General features: G+C 41.1%; 1 protein-coding gene across 8 annotated transcripts in view; it reads left to right on the forward strand.

The window, feature by feature from the left end:
* MACF1 (microtubule actin crosslinking factor 1) overlaps positions 1-20,894 on the forward strand; it is a 255,446-nt gene that overhangs the window by 171,640 nt on the left and 62,912 nt on the right. For all 8 annotated transcript variants that reach the window (XM_074305230.1, XM_074305222.1, XM_074305225.1 and 5 more), the window contains 3 exons: positions 17,308-17,469; positions 17,702-17,872; positions 20,553-20,719. In XM_074305230.1, the coding sequence (XP_074161331.1) occupies positions 17,308-17,469; positions 17,702-17,872; positions 20,553-20,719 (500 nt within the window). The remainder of the gene's footprint in view (positions 1-17,307; positions 17,470-17,701; positions 17,873-20,552; positions 20,720-20,894) is intronic.

The raw sequence follows: 20,894 nt of genomic DNA on the forward strand, positions 1-20,894 counted from the left end.
ACAGAGAATGACATTAGTGCTTTTTTATTGCACCAAAGTTGGAGTAAGTATCACAATGAGTGATGTTATACAAGTACAGGCCTAGACTTGGGAGCCAGTACTTGCCACTAAATAATACTTATAAAATACTAAATGTCAGTTGCTTTGTAGATTAAATAGGTACAAGACTCAACGAGTTCTTCACACCCACTCCTCCATCCCCCTTGGAGAGAGGGATGCCTGGCTTCTAGGTTAAAAGGAAATAGGACAATCTAAATAAGAGAATGAGATAAATAAGAGTCATCAGACTCCTTGTGGTAAATTTCTATAGCAGGTAATGGTCCCTTGAACTGAAATAGGAAATGGTGTGCTCATGGGGTAAAAGGAGGAGATTCTACCAGGTTGGCTGGCTGGCTAGCTAGCTTTAATTAGGGAGTCAGCAGGAAGGGCTGGTGAGGTTTCTTTACACCTAAGGTTACTGAAGGGAAATATGACACCAAATTCCACCCTCAGAATGTTGAAATGAATGGAGTTTTCTTTGAACTGTGTAATCAACTCAATGAAAATGAATTTGATGTTTGGCCTCTGTACTCATATTTGGTATAGGGGCTAAGGAAGAAGTAAAAGAGGTTCTTCTGAGCTCCTTGGTTTTTTCTTTAAAAAAAAAAAAATTACATCTCTAGATGTGAAGTGAAACAGACAGGTTTTTTGGTGGTGGTGGTTGGCATTTATCAGAGTAACAAAAGCCTGGAAACTGTTTGGGGCATTTATTTCAGTAACACTGATTATTGCTGGCAGAATTCCACATACCAACCCTGAGAGACCTAGGAAAGAATAGAAAATAAAATGGTGGGGCCTCAAACTTGTCCCTCCTTTATTCTCCCTAAATTCATACTGCACACTAAAAGAAGCAAGCTCCAAGCAAAACAGTCTTTGGTTTAAGGTATAGACCTTAAGGTAGTTTTTGTTTTGTTTTTACAACTAGAAAGTTGTGGGGTTTGGATTCTAGGATCTTTCTGTAATATTTTCTTAATATCTTAATCAGATGTGTATGAGTAAATGTCTGATGTCATCAGAACCAAAACATTACAGAAAAAAGATCTTATCTCTTTCCTAAATGGAATCCCATTTATTTAGGATTATGGGAGTGGAGAGGAGTATATATAGGGTAATAAGAGAGTTGAATTAACTGGTATTTGATTACTGAAAAAACAGGAAAGGAATTTCTGGTGATGAAGCTGGCAAGTTGGCTGGTTCACATGGAGATAATTCTTTATAATAGATTAAACACTATCCCCAGTCTCTAACTTTAATCCCCCAGGTTTTTTCTATCCAAAGAACCCTATTATTTTGAAGAGCCCTTTTAACATAATCTTAACTGTTAAGTGTCATATAATCTCACTGATGGAAAGGCCTCAAGGTTTCTTTCCCTAGTGAAAGCAGAAGGCTTACTGGTGGTGCAATATTATTTCAGCTGTACCAAATTATTAAATGTAAACAAAGCCAGGTATTCCTGTAGCTATAAAAACCTCTGTACCCTCTGGGTTGAGGTCTTGTACCTTAGAAACAAGATGTTGGATGGGATGCCCCCTCTTTCAAGTTCTTTTGTTCTAGGAACTGAAATATTCTGCCTTCTTTATGTGTGTGGAAGGTCATACACATAAAGGCCTATCTGAAGGTCTTTCAGGTGATTAATTCCTTCTTCCTGTCCTCTGGTTTTTGGTTGCTATCAGTCTGGCTCCCTGAGCTCAACTTTCTTGTTTAACTGCCATACTCCCACACCACCACCTTATTTGCTGTTTCACAAGCATAGAATAGAAATAACATTTCTAAAGGTTTATATCATCCGGAGGTCCACCAAAGTTTCAAGAATGTTAACAATTCCCTCCTCCCTAAAAGTTGACAAAGTACCTTCACTTAATATGCCCAGAATTGCTGCCTTTCCAAAAGAAAATGCCTTGATATACCTTTTACTCTGATTTTTGTATAGGCTTTACTTTCTGATTAGAACTTTTTTTTAAGCTCTTTATATAAAAACAAAGCCTAAAGTGCTATTGTGATCAGATCACATGTGAGATCTCTCTTGCATAGGAAATGTTGAGAAAGATCACAGGAATTCAAGCCAAAAGGCCTGGAGTTCAAATCTAGCTCTGATACTAACTAGGGAATTGGGGACTGTAGCTTTAGTATTCTGAACCTCAACTTCCCCATGTGTAACACTCTCTGTGTCATGGTGTCTCATTGGAAGAAACCAGAGGAATTCTGGCTAAGACCAGATAAGACCAGGTTTGTTTTATTATAAAAATGAAGCTTTCATCCTTGTTTTTCTCAGACACAACCTGCTCAGTTTTGCTGTAAGGAAAGTATTTTGTAAACATTAAGGAGTTATAAATCTGAGTAGAAACTTGGTCTGATACACTGGCCCTGACTTCCTACCTCTTCTTATTTTATAAGCTGGCTGACTAGTAGGCAAGTCATTTAGCTTCTCTGAACCTCAGTTTCCTCATCCTGAACAGGAACTGAACTAAACATCCTGAACTGAACATCAGACTTATAGGATGGTGTGGTTGCAGATCAGATGTGAAAATGTACAGAAAGCATTTTACAAATTTCAAAGAATTTATAAGCCAGCTATTTCAGTAGGTGCCACGAGACTTCTGGGCTTCCTAGCTATTGTGTTCAGAAGTATCCCGTGTTTGTACCTTCTTCAGCAAAGTAAATTGCTGGATTATGGCATATATATATGTAGTCATAAGACTATAGTAGACTATAAACTATAGTCTGTCTCATTCTCTTTCCTATTCTTTCAACCTAAGATGGATGGAAAAACCAGTCCTATTCCTTAAGGGCTTTTCGACATTGCAAAATAGATGGTAAACAAAATTCAAGCTTCATAATAACTCCCACTAAAATGAAGATGCTGTACGAAATGAGAGCTAAAGTCACTTCCAGGCAGCTCCAAACTTTGAAATCTTAAGTGGCAGCCTGAGAAATACCGATTTTAAAGCCCGGTGCCTCCATCCCCACCCCCCAGGTGGGGTTTTCTGTCTGGGCAGTCCAGTAAAAGCAGCCTGCCAGCCGGCGCCCACCCGCGGAATCGCTGCCCAGCAGATGGGGCCCCTCTGGGGCATGGCCAGAACTGGAAAACCAGGTAGAGACCTTGAGGAGGGGGGTTCGGGCGCTCCTTCTCTCTTCGCCCCTGGACTCTGTGCCCTGTGGGTCTGGGAGGACGCTTGAGAAGCTCCCGGAGCCTAAAGGCCGGAAAGCCTGGGCGGCTGGGCTTACGCAGGCGGGGCTTTCCTTTGTCAGGGGATTTGAGGGTCTGGGAGTTGTCCTCTCTCCCTCCTCCCTTCCTCCCTGGGAGCGGGGGGCGGCGCTTGGAGAGAGGGTAGTCTTGTGTGTGCTCGGGTTCCAAATATCTACACTCCCCTCCCCTTTACTTTTCCGTTTATTTTTTTCTCCTCCCTCGCCCCTGTCATTGTACCTTTTTTTTTTTTTTTTCTTGCTTCCTCCTCATCCGCTCCTCCTTACTTTTCCCTTTCCGTCTTTTTTCTCCCTTTCCTCCCCCTTCCCTCGTTCTTCCTCCCTCCCTTTCTGCTACCCCCAGACCCCCTCCCTTCCCCCGCCCCACCCCTCCAGTGCAGTCTCCGCCTAGCCTGCTGCTCCTCCCCTCGCTCTAATGGTTGCCCTCTAGGCCGGCTGCCCCCAGCTCCTCCCCCAGCCCCGCGCCAGCCCTGCCTTCCTCGATTAGGCTTCAGCGCTCGTTTCCCCTGCCCTTCTTCAATCGCCCGCTAGCTGCTAGCTACCAGCTTTAGACGCGGGGCCGCGGGGCCACTGGCGGTGCTCGGGCCGGGAGCCGGAGGGCGCGGGTGCCGAGGAGGAGAGGCGAGCGGCAAACGGAGCAGCCGGCCCGACGCTGGCGACCGCCGAGGAGCGGGAGCGCTAGAGAGCGGCGGAGGGAGGAGGAGGGGTCGCCCCCGCCCGGCCCCGGAGCGGAGCGGAGCCTTTTGTTCCTGGCCAGAAGTTTGTGAGCGCGCGGGGGCCGTGACAGCTGCGAGCTGGGAGGGCGGCGGGGGCGCCGGAGGAGAGGTGGGGCGGCCACTGGACATGCTGCCCGCCGCGCGGCGGCTGCGGCTCGGGAACTGGCGGCGGCGGCGGCAGCGGCTGCGGCGGGGGAGGCGGTGCCCGCGGCGCCCGGGACTCTGTTACGAGAGAGACAAACTAAGTTCCTGAGCGCGTCCAGTGGGGCCAGCCCAGGCCGGCACCTGCAGCCCGCGGCATAGCGCGCGGCCTCCCTCGGCCCCTGGCCCTGGACCGCGCCCGGGAGCCGCGCGCTCGGCCCCCCTACTGCTGAGACGGGGCTGCGGGAGGGCCCCGCGCTGCGGTTGGGCTTTGCGGGGTTCTCGAAGCAGAACTGGGAGCTCCGCTGCGACCTGGTGCTTTGCCCCTGAACCACAACAATGCCATGATGTTTCCGAGACAGGAAGCTCCGAGCTGGTCCCCGATGAAGGACTTCCTGTGTTTAAAGTTGCTGGAATATCCGCCTGACCAACCCAGTTCAAATGCAAACACCCCGGAGCTGGGGAGGACGAGTGGTTAATTTGGACCAGCTGGCCTCTGTTGGATTGTAACTGGGGCTAAAATGAGAAGAATCCTTGGGAGCCTGAACTGAGGAAGCAGAGCCTTTGTTATTAAAAGACTCTCTGTATAAATTAACTGCTTCCAACTCATCTGCACCTTCTGCGGGAAATGATCCGGTGTAGATACTGGAGAGGACTTGTTATACTCAGATGGGTTTTGCTGACAAGAGTCCAAGTCATGCTTTAAAAAATAACCCGGAACAAAACCAGAAGCCATACAGGGAACCAGTGATAATTCTATTTGTTGATTTGAGTTATACCCTGCTTAGCTGCCTGCAGTCATGAAGATACAGGTCTGGACCTCTGATCTTTTTCAAACTTTACTGGAACCCAAAGTGTTTTCCGAGCAGGCCTCCTGGGGCCTTTTTGGAGTGCAGATTCCACTGCTGTCCTTTTGGGTTATAAACATTTGAAAGGATTTTTAATTTGTACAGAATGTACAAGGGGGTGTCAGGGAAAAACATTTATTAGGTCGATGGTTCATCCTGAATTGAAAAAGGATGGGTAAGCCACTTAGCCGACCAGATTGTTTGAGACAGAACCCCACTTGCTTGGGGAAAGGAGAGGAAGAGGATGGCTATATAGAGGACTGTTATGTCCCACAGAGATCCATATATGACACCATGAGGATAAATGAACAAATTGACCAGGGATCAAAACTTAATCAGACTTCAAAAAGCACCATGGAGAAGATAGAAGGAAGTACTATATCTAGCAATGGGACTTTAGGAGCAGCTTCTAATGTCTTTGAATCTCGGGCACCTGAAAGCAAAAAGCTAGATGAGAGAATAATCTTTGATGCACTGAAACTTAGCAGTGATGTGCAGAAGTCAGCACCGGTACCACCCAGGAGACGCCCAAATGCAGAGCGAAAAGACAATATTAACAGAAGGTCATGGAAATCCTTTATGCCACCCAACTTCCCAGAATTTGCTGAGAGAATGGAAGCGTCTCTCAGTGAAGTTTCAGAAGCAGGTGCTTCCAACCCTTCCTTGCAAGAGAAAAAGGAGTCCAGATCCTTGCTAACTGAAAGTTCTGGGCATTTGGACCATAAGGATCCTAGGTCAGAGTCACTGACTTTGGAACATATATCCAAGTCTACTGGCATTTCAGAAGTTCAGGGGTTGAAAAACTTGCGTGCAGACTGCGACAACTTTGCATTTCAACAGGACAAAGAATTCTCTCATCAAGAATTCAAACCTCTAGAATTAGAGGCAGCCCCTTCTGGTGACACAGATGTCACACGGGACCAGAGATATTCAAGTGCAACCTGGCCCAGAGCCATGAAAAGTTTGGTCAAGGGCAGTTTCAGTGACCACCAGCACCACCCAGGGGAAATAGCCCAGGCAGCTTGCACTGTAGAAATGCCACGACTGTCACCCTGTATGAGTGAAGAACTTTTGGATTCAGAATTCAATATTCTTATCACCCCAAGCCTGAGAGAAAAGACAGAATCTGAACTGAAATTTGAAGAGGATGAAAGATGGATCTTGATGGAATCTGAGGAGTTGGAGGAAGAGAAGCTGTCTGAGAAAGAAAAGATTGTTCCTCTGACAGATGGAAAAGGGAACTGTTGGGCAAAGATTTCTGAAGAAAATGAACAAGAATTTCTTGCAGAAATGATGAGTGTAGTAGGCTGTCCAACTGGTGTTCCAGGAACTGACCTTGCCAACCATCTTCCAAGTGGCCAAGTGGGTGACATACAGCCAAAAGACCATTTGGCATCTATTTCTCAAGATTTACACTTTAGTTACAGCTGTATTCTCTCTGACAGGGATGTTCTCTGTGAAATAGAAGACATGGCTCCTCAACATCAAGAAAGTCTCCTTCCAGATTCAGAAGGTTTGGTCACTCCTGCTATCCCAGAGCAACTCTCTGACACAGATTCAGTGCAGATGTTTCTTGAACTTGAACAACAGTGCTTATGTGAAGAAGCAGAAATTTCTCCATTTGATTTGGAGAATCCAGCCTCTTCAGAAGGGTTGATTTCATCTCAAGAGGAAGACAGATCACTTTTAGACAGTGATTTTCTTGGGGCTGCCTCAGGAACCAGACATCATGTAGCTCCTATATTGAATCATGGGTCTATTGATGCCCTGAACTATCCTCAGGTGTCTGTTCCTATGGAACCTGGCACCCAGCCTGACACTAAGAGGGAAACTTCAACTCTTAGCCAAGGAGGGTGTAGACAAGTGCCTTTTAGCCCAAGGGCTGCAAAAGAACCTAAGCTAGTACCACAGACTGGTACGGCATTACTGGGAGAGGGGAATACTAAAGGACCTCTAATCTCTGACCAGAAGGATTCCTGTGAAGAAAAAGGACTCACTCCTGTTTTGTTATTGGCTCAACAAGATAGATATTTGTCCCTAACAGATACCAACAAAATAGAAGACACTGAAGGGAATGGAGAAATATTGCACAAGCCTGCTCTTTACTCAGAACAAATAGAGCAAGAATTTCTGCAAGATTCATGTTTACTGAAAGATGAGGTTACTTTGGAAAGTAGGGAAATAGAGAAGAGCCTTGAAGGGAATGATCAGGTTCCCTCAAAAAAGTCAGACTCCTTAAAATTACCATTCAGGAAAAATGAACCAGTTGGGGATGAGAACCACATAGGAAAGGAGCAGACGTGTGAGACCAGGCATTTGGATGGTCAGAGCGAAGGACACTCTCATGAGAGTATTCTAGAGCAGGTTTTGGAGACATCAAAAGGATTGGATTCCCTAAGCCTGTTCCTGGAAATAGAAGGAGCAAAATTTGACAAAGAGAGTTTGGAGTTTGCTAGTCACACCAAGCAAACGTGCAATGTGGCATCTGAAGGGGGAAATCTAGTGGGAACAAGAAATTCAAGTTTATTGTTTCTTCCCAGTGGGGAGGGGGAAATTGTCAGAGATCCTATTAAAGGAAATATTGGTATACCAGTTATAATGGACCAAGGAACGGTCATGGTAGAAAATGTCCCTGTTGCTGCAGTGTTCAGCATAGGGGAAGGTGCTGCCACCAATGTAGTGCCTGTCTGTGTCACCAGTGAAGACTCTTCTATTGTTGCAGTGGGCATCACAGGGGATGAGGCCTCCTGGGCTGTGATGTCCACTGAAGAAGATATTCCCCAAGTTATAGTACCCATCAAAAGGGAGGATGCCCCCATTGCTGCAGTGCCTGTCATGGAAGAGGAAGCCTCCAGTGTGGTTGCAATGCCCATCCCAGGGGATGAGGTTCCTAATGCTGTGGCATCCACTACAGAAGTTACAGTGCTCATCACTGGGGAGGATGCCTCCCAAGATGGAGTGTCCATCAAAAGGGAAGAGGCCCCCAAAGCCACAGGGCCCATCATAGGAGCCCTCAGTGACGGAATGCCCATCACTGAAGAGATTGTCTCCAATACTGCTGTGTCCACTGTGGAATATGATGATTACAGAAATACTCTAGTGTCTATCACAGAAGAGAATACCCCCACAGATTATGCCCCCTCTTCTGCAGTGGCCACCATTGAAGAGGATGTTCCCACTGCTCTGGTGTCCATCACAGAGAAAGATACTCCCAGTGTTGTCGTGTCTATCACTGGGGAAGACATCCCCAATGCTGCAGTGCCTGTCCCATGGAAGGATTCCCCTGCTACTGCGGTGCTTCTCACTGGGGAAGATGCCCTCAGTACTGCAAGGCCCATCCCAGGGGAAGAAGTTGCCCCCTGTGCTGCAATACCCATTATGAGGGAGAATGTATCTCTTATTTCAGTATCTTCCATCGAGGAGCAGTTTTGTTCTGTGGTAGTATCTTCTGAGAATCCACCAGCTGAGATATCCATCTTGGAGCAATCAGCCTTTACTTTACCAGAAACTGCTGTGGAAGAGGTTGTTCCCAGTGTTGTACAACCCATGGAGGCCTTGGCCAGTCTAACACCTGGAATAGAGTTGCTTTATACAGAAGGATCCCTGGATGTGTCCAACGAATTAGTTTACAGTGATGAGGTATTCGTTTGTCACACTTTGTGACTCACTTTTATATCCTTTTGGCTGGGAAGGGTAAGGAAAGGATGATGGGTAGAGAAAGGAATTGGGAGTTGATCATTCTGTCTTGATGGTGTTTGATTAGAAGGCACAGGCCTCTTTTTGCCTTTTTTTTTTTTTTAATATCCTTGTTTTCATATTCTCTAGTCTTCATTTTGCAGCTAGCAGATGAAAGTAAAATCCACCATAGTTTGAAGAGATGGTAAATGTTGTAATTTTTTATATCCCCACATTTAGACTTGCTCAATATAGCGGAAAATGAAAGAAAATACTCAGTATTATTTAAGAATTTGGGAGAGATACTTAACAAGAAATATGTAATACAGCATTTTTTTTTCAAAGTAAATTCAGAGTCAAAAGCTGTCAAGACTAGGGCCTTCCTCACTCCTCATGTTACATGTAGTAACTTTGAAGTCCAAGGAGAGCAGAGATTTGTCCAGATCACACAGAGTTTAGGACAGAACTTTGAATGGATTTGGAGCCAGAGGGACTTGGTTTTGAATGTTCTTTGCTATTTATTCATTAGGTAACGCTAATAAGCATGTCACTTCCCATTTCTGGGCCTAGGTCTTCTTATTTGTAAAATTAAGTTGAGCTACATATCTTCTCTTAAATATGATCCTGTCACTCCTGATCTTCTGGTGTAATACAGAACCCTTCTGAGTGCTCAGATTTAGATGAAAAGTGAAATTATTTTAGATGAGAATATTAGATAATGGAGAGAATTCAGAACTGAAAAAGCAGATAGGTAAACAGCCCTTGGATGCTTAAAATTCAAGTGAACATAGAGTTAAGCAGATAATGTTCACAACTTATACAGATATATATCTGATCTTTGATACTTTAAAACTGCTGCTAGTTTACTGTGATTCTAGACAGATTAATCAATGCTTCTGTTCCTTGTTGACATGTAAAATGCAGGGATTGAACTAGATGATCTTCAGGTTTTTTCCAGCTCTAACTACATTGTAATGTTCACTGTTGTTAAGTTAAGGTCTTTTCCCAGATTTAAACATTAGAGTACATGGGGAAATAATTAAAAGTCTCCCTAATCCTTGAACACTTAATGATTGCCTCTTTTTAATAATTAGGAGGTCACAGCCTATATAATTGAGGTTGACCTCCTATCCCTTACTGGCTGCTTTTTGTTTGCTTATACACCCCCTATGAGAAGAAACAGTATGTAACTGGCCAGGAGATTACTCCCACTATGTAGCTTTACCACACCTGTATGTCAGACTGGTGATTGAGAGAGGAAGTGTCCCTCCTACTTTGTTGTTGTGTCAGTTAAAATATAGGAGAAGGGACATGTTTGACACCTTATCAGCCCACATCTTAGTTATCATTTAAAGGGGAAGGGGGCATGAATGTAAAAGAAAAGGAAAACTAATTGAAGTGAGCTAAAGAAAATTATATTCAGAATCCTTTAACTGAAGGGGACTTTAGAGCAAGTCACTTCTCTGAGAACCTCAGTTTCCCCCTATGTGAAGTGAGGATGACTGAAGTAGATTATCTCTTAAGGGGACTTTTCAGTCTTCAGTCTCCCAAGGAGATTATGACTGATTTGGGAGGGTGGCACCCTGAGTCCTAACTCCGCCCTGCCATAGTCTTACTGTGAAACCTTGGGCAAATCCATTCTCTTTGTAGACCCTCAGTGTCTTAATTTGTGAAATGAGGGCTTGGACTAGTTCTTTGTTCAAAAGCACTTAGTGAAGGCTCACTATGTTTGAGGCACTGTAGTAAACATTGAGGTTACAAAGAAAGGCAAAAACAGTCCTTGCTCTTAACTCACAATCTGATGGGGAAGACAATATGCAAGACAAGATATAGTTAGGATCAGTTGGAGAAGATCTGAGAAGTAAAGCATGAGCATTCAAGGAGATATAGAAAAAGTTTTTACAGCTGATACTTGAGGAAGCCAGGAAATGAGTGACCGGGAGGAAGAGTATTCCTAGCAGGAGGACAGCCAGTGAAAATGCATGGAGTCAGGAGAAGGAATGTTTTGTGGGAGGAATAGGAAGGAGGCCAGTGTCAGGGTTTTTTGAGGAAGGGAGGGAGCATGAGTCTATTAGTAGGCAGCAGGGAAGCAGCCAGTAGACGGGAAGAGACTGAAGATAAGGAAATGATAGAGGGGACTATCTGCTGAAGATGATGCCGGTGCTGTTGGATCTGCTAAATATGGATGTGTTGCTGTTTGACTTGGCAAAAAGAAGGGCCTCCTAACCCTTCCTGTGAGTCAGAGGTGAAGAAGACAGTGGAGTGGAGGAAAGCATTTTAAGGGATGTGAGATGAAGAGGAAGGGAGAAAAGAGTATTCTTTGATTTTTTTTTTTTTTTTTCAGTAAAATATGAGTCAGAGTTTTCAGCTGAGATGATGGGGAAATTTGGGGTGAGTTATGAACTGCTATAGTGAGTGGGATCATGAATCAATGAGGATGGTAAGGTTTGCCTTGTCTCAGTAAGGGTCAATTCAGAATTATGCAACATAAATTTTTTGCTAAGATTTTTTGATAAAATAAATTTAACATTTTGCCCTTTTTCTCCAGCTTCATTTCTTGGGTAGGAATGAAAGCAGTTTAATTCTGTGCTGGGCAAGATCTGCCCCAAGATAAGGGAGACTCAATGTAAAGAAGATAATAGTGTAGAGTTGAACAGACTTCCTTGGGAGTCAAGATAGAGAAGAGAAGGAAGGAGTAGCCAGGCCCCTTTATGCTGATCATTTATATACCTAAACTCAGACCCAGAAGGTGATATGGCTTGCTTGGAGCCACTCAAAATCTGCCTACTCACCTTACTACCTTCACTACAATTCTCCTCAAAACTATCTTGAAATCATGCTGATGACCCATTGTTTGCCATAAGCCTCAAAGCTTATCTTAGTGCTTGTAGTTTCTCCATAAATTATTGTGGTACCCAGATTAGAAGTAAGACTACAATTGAACTGAGATAAAAGACAATCAAAATCACTTTACTAAGTAAAAGGTAATTTCACTTGTATTTTATGCAAAGTTCAAAGGTTAGTTTGTTTCTAAATACCAAGAATCTCATAGATGATTACTATTACTGCTGCTCATAGGAGAGACATGGCATTCTTTTTTTTTCTTCAAATTTTTTGAGTTCCAAATTTTCTCCTTCTCTTCCTCATCTCCTTTTCTGAGACAAGTAATCTGATAAGAGATTATATATTTTTAATCATGTAAAACATATCACTTTATATCACATGAGGAAACAGACCCAAAAGAGGGAAAAACACAAAAAATACAGAATGTGAAAATAGCATGCTTTGATTTGTATTCAGGTACTATACATTCTTTTTTCTGGAAGTGAATAGCATTTCCTAGGAGAGGCTTGGAATGAGCAGAGACCTGGGTTCAGACAAGCATCTCCAAGACTGTCAAATTGTAATTGGAAGAGAATCACTCAATTCTGAGTGCAGGTTCTTGAAATGCAAAATGAGAATAATAATCCTAATATTCACTGGTTTGCTCTGAGGATCAATTGAAATGTCAAATGCTTTGTGAACTTCAGAAATGTCTACTACTCTTTGGTAACAGTGTAATATTGACAGGGTGCCAGGCTAACCTGGAGAGGGTTTACTGATTTGGGCTTAGTCTCTGCTGCAACACTGACTAACTGGTCCTGGACAAGTTTTGACCTGTCTAAACTTCTGATTCCACAATGTCCTAATTTTATCCCTCAAAGAACAAGTGTTTTATAAATCTTAAAGTGCCATAATCATTGACACATGACCAGCAGAAATGGATTGTCTGTGACCTTGGACACTTGCTTTTCTGGGCCTCAGTTTCTTCTTCTAAAAAGAAAGGGGGTTAGGGCAACTGGGGGACCTGCTGAATGGGGCACTGGCTCTTTGGCCTCAAATCTTGACATTTAGTAATGTAATATAAAGTAATGGTCCTGGGCTAGTCAGCTGACCCCAGGTGCCTTGCTAAAAAATAAAGGGACCTGCACAAAATGATTCCCAACCTCTTCTACTTCTGAAATTGTAGGAAGGAAAAACAGTGCTAGTTAACTGACATAAGTCAGTGTCTTCTAGGCCTCAATCTCTTCCTAAAGAGGGTTATTTGTAATAATATTTAATAATAATAATTACTTTTATTATTGCTCAAACAAGATAGGAAAAATGCTTTTTCAATGATAATGACAACTGATTTTTATGTAATGTTTAAAGCTTTCTTTCTGCAGAGAATCATGAAGGTGATTCCTGAGATAAAGGCAGGGCTTAGGAAAAGTTAGAAGAGAAAGAATGAAAGGTAAAGGGAGGAAAGACGGGAAAGTACAATATTGCCCTTGCCTCTTTGAAGTGGGGCTCTCAAAAGTCCCTTGAATGAATAGGCTTTGGAGGACTTGCATTTGTGTCCTTCATCAAAGGAGTTAAAAGGTAGAGTATAATCAAAAGCTACAGTCTGTCTGTGGTGGAACAAATCAGGACACAGTATTAAAAGTATTTCCTGAAACAAAACACAATGAGTTTACCCAGTTAATTCATCTCTGAAAAGAATATAATAAAATAGTGTGAACTGTGCTTAGAAAGCCAAGTTTTTATTTTCTTTTTTCAGATAAGACCCCGTTATACTTTCTTAATTGACTGGGATTTATCTCCTTCATTAGTTTGTTTCTCACATTTCAAAAGGTTATCTCAGAAGCAGCTGAGCTAAATTGTCCCTTTTTTCGTATGTGATTAGTATATGAAAATGCTCCCTGGGATGAATTGTGTTAAATCATGTAGGAAGTCTTTTTTATAGCTAATGTAGAAGGAAACTTTTCTGAATACCTAAGTGGTCAATTTGAAGTATTCTTGAGTGTAAAGGAGTTGATGTTGGAGATTTGGATTGGCTAGTTACCTGCCTTGGGGATGCTCGGTGCCTGGGTCTACCCTCACTTTTTCAGCTCTTTCTTTCCTTACTTCACTGGCTACTCACAAGAAAAAGGGCAGAAAAAGAGAGGTAATAAATATACTTGTTAAAGGTCAAGTTGCCCCCAAATTAAGAAGCACCAAAGAGTCTCTTTATAGCAAAAGTTGGTTCACCACAGTATCACGTTGTGGATTTGGTTTAGCAGCCTGGACTCTTCTGTTTATTCATTTGGTTATTAACTCAACAGGAATTCCATATTAACAGTCACCAAAAGAAAAACATGCTACAATATTTCTATCCCAGGTTACTATTATGGTGTCTAAATAATAGTGTACTGAGTTTGCACCAATCTACTGCATTCTGCTGCCCTAGCAAATGCCTCTAGAGTATGGCTTAGTCCCACTTCACTGATATATCAAATAAGATACTACTTGCCTGAGGGAGGATTTCTGTGAATTTTGGAAACATTGATCATTTTAGCCAGCTATTTGATTTCTATTAATTTGGAGAAAAGCAAAATGTATTTTCTGAATTCATTCTATCACTTTTAATGTGCTAGACTCAGTTTGTTTGGAATAAATGATTAGTATTTAATTCCAGATGCTTTCATATGCCTTTAAAAAGGTGATGTGATTACTAGTTTTCTCCATTGACTCCTTCACTGAGAAAATACTGAAATTCTTTCTATAATGATTATTCAGAATCTTAATCAACTTGTCTTATTGTTGATATTAAAAGAGAATTATTTCAGCTATTAATAAGATCACAGAATTAAAACTAAAAGGGGATCTAAAAAATCTTCTGATTCATCCCTCTCTCTTTAAAAATGAGGAAACTGGGGCAGCTAGATGAAGCAGTAGATAGAGCACCAGCCCTGCAAATCTGGCCTCAGATACTTAACACTTCCTCTCTGTGTGACCCTGGGCAAGTCACTTAACCCCAATTGTCTCAGAAAAACAAACAAACAAACAAAAAAACCTGATTTTGTCATTATCAGTAATGATATTTACAAAATTACTATGCTACCACAATGTAGCTTTTACTTCCTCCTACAACACTGGAACATAGATGAGTAATCAGTAAGCACTTATTAAATGCCTCCTGTGTTCCAGGCCCTAAGAAGTAGGGATACAAAGAAAGACAAAAGACAGTCTCTGCCCTCAAAGAGTTTACAGATTAAGAGGGGAGAGGACAAGCAAGCAAATACGTACTTGTTTATAAATAGATTATTCTGAATAGGCTTTTTGTACTTTGTAAAAATAGGAAATAGTAGAGGGAAGGCAGTACAATTTAGAGGGATTAGAAAAGATTCTTTATAGAAGGTATGATTTTATTGGGATTTAGAAGGAAGTCAGGGAAGCGGGGAGGCAAAGATGAGGAGGGAGAACAGAATTCCAAGGCTTGGAGAGGACAGCCAGAGAAAACACCCAATTCTGAGAGGAGTCTTACAGGAAGCCAGTGGCACTAATGTCAAAAGAATAAGGTATAAGAAGGGAAGAGGGGACTAGGTTATGAAGGACTCTGAATACAGGATTTTGTATTTGATTCTGGAGGTAATAGGAAGTCAGTGGGGGTATAAGGTATTCAGGGAGGACTAGTGCCTCTGGTGGGAGGACTGCAGAGTCCTTTTCAGGACTACTTTCTACCTTTGGTGTCCACCTGGTATACCTAACTCTTACCTATGCTTCCAAGCTGTAGCATGCACATTAGCCACACCCTGGTAAGCAATTTTGAAAGAGGGATAAACCAGGTTGAGGATAACCAAGGGATCTCAATCAAATGGTGTCTACCCCAAGCATGTAAAGACTTCTGCTGGAATGGTTGGATGAGAAGAGTTTGTTCCAATAGCCACGAAGGTAGGTGAAGCTGGTGATGTGGAGTGCTTAGAGCTTGGTTAGATCTTGAAGATACCAAGGTCATTCCCTACATCTCGAACCATCATCTGTGGTCTTGCCTTTGTACTACCCCTGGACAGTGGGGGCTCTGAAAGGGAAAGTGAGGCTGATGAAGCTGAGAATCTTGCCTCACGTTTTATTGAAACATTTATCATGAGCTACATCTTCTTTCCTCCTATGCCTTCTGTCACCATCTCTTCCTTTACCTTTTCCTAATACAAAAATGCAACCTACTCCTTACCAAGTTTAACCCTTCTACCTGTAGAGACAATGCTATTCCATTCCATGTCTTTAGAAGCTGCTGATCATTCTCTAGGTTTCTGGGACATCCCTCTCTTCTGGCTTTCTTCCTATCTAACCACTTGTTCTCTGTTTTGCTGGATCCCTATCCAGGCCATAGGCTAGGATAGAATGGAATGGAATGGCATTGTCTCTACAGGTAGAAGGGTTAAACTTGGTAAGTTCTCAGCTGAGACTTAGGGGTGTGGGGTATAGATATAGTTATGTTGAATGGTTTTTAATAGTTTAATTGCATAGATAAGATTGATTTAGAATTAATTTCATGACATATTGTCCCACTCTTGTCATTTGCTAGCTCTGAGGCATTGGGTGAATATTTTCCACGCTCTTTAAATTTCAATTTTGACCTGTGATTGGACAATATAGCCTCTAACATTCTAGTTCTAAAACTATGCTGCTATTTGGGGGAACAGATTCTACTAGTTTACAATGAAGAGTGATTTCTGATGCTACTTAAATTGTACAAAAGATACATTACTGACCCATTTATCTTTGTTGAAATAACTTGGGATTTTTTTACCCCTTTCCATACTTAGCTGCTGACAACCATTCTCAGACCATGCATTTTTAATATTATAGACAGATTAGACAGGGTTGCAAGTTGTGGCCGTATCCTAGAGTCTGTATGGGTATTGTACCTTGAATGTTTGCTTGTTGCTCCACCCAGTCATGTCATTAGTCAAAAAGTTACCAGCATAGGGGTAAGCTTTTGTCAGCTAAAAATAACTATCTTTATTAATTGTTTAAATAATTACCTTTCTCTTAAATTCCAACCATTTTTATTCATTCTTCTTTTTCATTGTTGGTATAAATCACATATAATTTTGTGAACTTGTAAGGATGATACTTTTCTATTCTCTTATACCTTTGGCTTTAGAAATTAAGTAGTCTGGAACTTCTTGCAATAACAACTGAACCAAAACTGGGCATCAGTAACTTCTTTGAATTTTGTCTAGGGGCTCTAGATTTCTGTCTGCTTGAAGAAGATCAATTTAAGTGTATATGTATACACACATGCACATAATAGGCTGAATTAATAATCACTCGTTAGTAGATCAAAGGCTGGTGGACTACTTATTGGAGAGGAAGTTCCTATACCTGTATAGATAGTGTTAGTTTATAAGCTTCCTTCTAGTTCAGGGATTCCATGATTCTATGCATACATGTGTAGAAAATATAATAGCTTAAATTAATACTATTTCCCATTTCTTTGATATTTACCAAAACACTTTCTTCACAATTAGAGATGGGTAAATAGGTTCAATGAAGTCATGTATACAAATGAGTTGTATGTGTAGTGACCAATTTGGTCAGCTAAAACAATATTCAGAGCTTTTCAGTCTGGTATGTATCATATCATGGTCATAGAACTAATATGTAAAGCCAAAATTTGGGTCTAGATTCTTGAAAAAGCATGGGACTTGAGAGTCTTTTTACTAGATTTTGAATTTCCCATGTAAATGAGTTGTCTTTTTCTGTTGTGTTTTCTACCTTTTCTAACATCATCATTACAATCTGAATCTTCTGAAAAGAATTCATTTTAGCTGCATATTATTGTAGATCTCAACCTTTTCACCTAATCCAGTTATCTTTTTGGATTTGATTTTGTCTAGATGTTTCAGAAAGAGCAGGTAGATCCTCTTCAGATGAAACTACAGCAAGTGAATGGACTTGGCCAGGGCTTGATCCAGAGTGCAGGGAAAAACTGTGATGTGCAAGGCTTAGAACATGACATAGAAGAGATCAATGCCCGATGGAATACACTGAATAAAAAGGTGAGTGATTGAAGACAAAAGGGGGAAGCTTTTCTGTGGCTTGTGGAAAAAGAGTACCTTCTAGAAGAATAGGGCTGGAAAATGAATGCCTGAATCCAGACTAAGTCTGGCTGTAGAAAGACAGGCTATTAGCAACATGGATAGTTTGTGAGGGAGGAGAGGCAAGAATATGTTATAGTTCAAACCTAGATCTTGTCTTTCTATTAACCTGGCTTATGTACATACGATCCAGGTAGCACAGAGAATAGCACAACTACAGGAGGCCCTGTTGCATTGTGGGAAGTTCCAGGATGCCTTGGAGCCATTGCTCAGCTGGTTGGCAGATACAGAAGACCTTATAGCCAATCAAAAGCCTCCATCTGCTGAGTATAAAGTGGTGAAAGCCCAGATTCAAGAACAGAAGGTAAGTGAAAATGTTGGGGAGGTGAACCATGACAGTGCTGGGGAGTGGAAGGCCACATAGTTGTATGTAATTTGGGAGCACAGCTGGTAGCTTTGAATAAATTCATAATTTATTTGTGGTATATGGAGAAGAAAACAGGAGCTGTGATTTCATAAGTGTCTTTGAATCTTTGGGGCTGGCATTCAGCAGTGAAAATTACTTCACCCAATTCTGTATTTGTACTAAAAACCTACATCATAATCATATATGCTATTCAATATTGGAACTATAGTATAAGGTTTAAGAGAGGTGTCTGGGTGTGTGGGGTAGACTAGCCACAGTTGTTGTATAGTTAACTTTATGTGTCTAAATTTATCTTAGTAGCCATGCTAAATCTTCACATGATAAAAGTTTCTGCTCATCCAACTCTAAATACTTTTCATAAATGTAGAATGGATCATTGAAAGGGATATGAAAAATTATTCAGTCCTAGAATTATCCCTTGCTTGGAAATGGATTGCTGCTGTTTCTTCCTGGGAGTAGGGGAAAAGTTTTAAATTCTGGGTCTGCCAAGCTACCTCTGTGACTTCACTGTGCTTCAAGTTACCTAGCTTTAAAAGAAATCAGACAAGATCAGCATTTTCCATACTTTGTTCTGCAGAAACCTGGTATTCCATATAATATGAATTGTTGTTATATGTCAGTTTCAATTGCAGTATTAGTATTTGATGTAACAAAAACAATTATTACATTATGCTTTTTTTAGATATGTGGATAGGCTTACATTACCAACCACTTGTTGGACCTTTCCACCTGAATGTCCCATCAATATCTCAAGCTCATTATGTACAGAAGCTCATCCTTCTCCCTCTCTCATGCCCTAAACCCAACTCTCCTCAAAACTTAACTCTTTCTTTAAATAGAAGAGTCATCCTTGACTCTTTACCTCAGTTCTTCAGTTCCTTTTCAAATGTTAGTTTTGTCTGTACAGCAGTTCTTTTCACCTCCACCCCTTCTCTCTGTTCATGGCCACCACCCCAGTTCAGAACCTCATCACCTCATTTCTGAACTATTTTAGTAGTTTTCTGATTGTTTTCCATGTCTTTATCCTTTCCTCTCTCCACATTGTCTTCCACAAAGCTGCCAAAATCACTTTCCTAAAACATGGATTCAATTGTTTTACTCCCCCTAAAGAAATTTTAGTGGCTTTCTATTACCTCAGTTATAAAATATAAACTTCTTAATTGCTATTTAAAGCCTATCACAATCTGTCTGTAGTTTTTCCTTCCACATTTATTTCACATTGCTCACTTTCATACATTCAGCCTTCTAGCCAACTAGCCTATTCATAGTTCCTTAATCTCAGCATTCCATTTCTTACCTCCTGCTCTTTATAAAGTTGTCCCCTATACCTAAAATGCACTCCTTCCTTTCTAAACTTTGCTTCTTAAAATGCTTTGCTTCCTTCTCAAGTGCCCCAAACTCTTTTCTAGCTTCCTTAATTATTTTTATTTTTTTCTGTGTTAAATTGTCCATGTTTACATATCCTCCCCATAAGTTATTGAACACAGGAGGGATTTCCTTAGCACCTAGCACAATGCTTTGCACACACATTAGGTGTTTAAGAAATGTTTATTGTATTTAATTAATTAAGTGTTCCATGGCTAAATTAATTTGGATAATACAGGAATACCTTGGAAAGATATTGTACGTTTGGTTTCAGATTACTGTAATAAAGCAAGCCACACACATTCTTTGCTTTTCTAGTACATATAAAAGTTATGCTTACATTATATTATAATTTATCAGGTGTGCAATAATATTATGTCTAAAAAAGTTGTACATACCTTAATTTGAAAATACTTTATTGCTAAACATCACCTGAGCCTTCAGCAAGTCATCATCCTTTTGCTAGTGGAAAGTCCAGGGTAGTGGTTGCCGAAAGTTAGGGTGGCCATGTCAATTCTTTAAAATAAGACAATGAACCAATTGACTTCCTTTCATGAAAGATTTCTTTGTAGTATGCAATGATGTTTCATTGCATTTTACTCACAGAAGAACTTCTTTTGAAATTATAGTCAATCATCACAAACCCAATTTATATAATATTCTTCAATATTATTGTATCTTAATGAATAGGAAGAAGAGCAAGGGAGATCAGGAAACAACCAGTCAGTGGTGCAGTCACAACACACACAATGTTAATATCTGAATGATTCATGGCATCTCAAAACATTTAAAATTGTAACATCAAAAATCACTGATCCCAGATCATCATAATAGATGGAATAATAATGAAAAGGTTTGAAATATTGTGAAAATTAATGAAATGTGACACAGTTATGATGAAAGCACATGCTGTTAGAAAAATGGAACTGATAGACTGCTTGATATAGATTGCCAATAGACTTTCAGTTTGTTGTGGTTGGTTTTCTAATCAACATCTAAAATTTAATAAAGCACCTGTATTGACTACATTAGATAATTTCTGTCTTTTGGCTCTATCTAGTATTCTATGATTTAGTATGTCCCATTATCTTTGAGTTTCTAAGATTAGAAATCTTTCTAGCATCAGCTTGCTCCATTGGAATCTCAGTTGAGCTTAGAGGTTGGTGTTTTTTCAGACTGAGAGGGATACCCTCCCTGACAGCCCTATGACTTTTTTTTTTCTTGGGGGGGGGGGGGAAATGTGTATTAACAGCTGCTCCAACGGCTCCTGGATGATCGAAAAGCCACTGTGGACATGCTTCAGGCAGAAGGGGAAAGGATTGCACAGTCTGCTGAACTGGCTGATAGAGAGAAGATCATGAGCCAGCTGGAAAGTCTGGAAAGGAGATGGACTGAACTATTAAACAAGGCAGCAGCAAGGTAAGTCAGAGGAAGCAGAGGAATGGGAACAGGGAAGGACAAGGTACAAGTTTTTCTTCTTGGATCTACCATTAGATAATTTTATGTTTCAATAAAGACCAGTAATCCTCTTTTGTACTTGTATTACCCCCATAGCATAGTTGAAAATCCAATATATGACATAGAAATAAAGGAC

Source organism: Sminthopsis crassicaudata, chromosome 3 (assembly GCF_048593235.1).
Source record: "Sminthopsis crassicaudata isolate SCR6 chromosome 3, ASM4859323v1, whole genome shotgun sequence".
Taxonomy (NCBI): domain Eukaryota; kingdom Metazoa; phylum Chordata; class Mammalia; order Dasyuromorphia; family Dasyuridae; genus Sminthopsis; species Sminthopsis crassicaudata.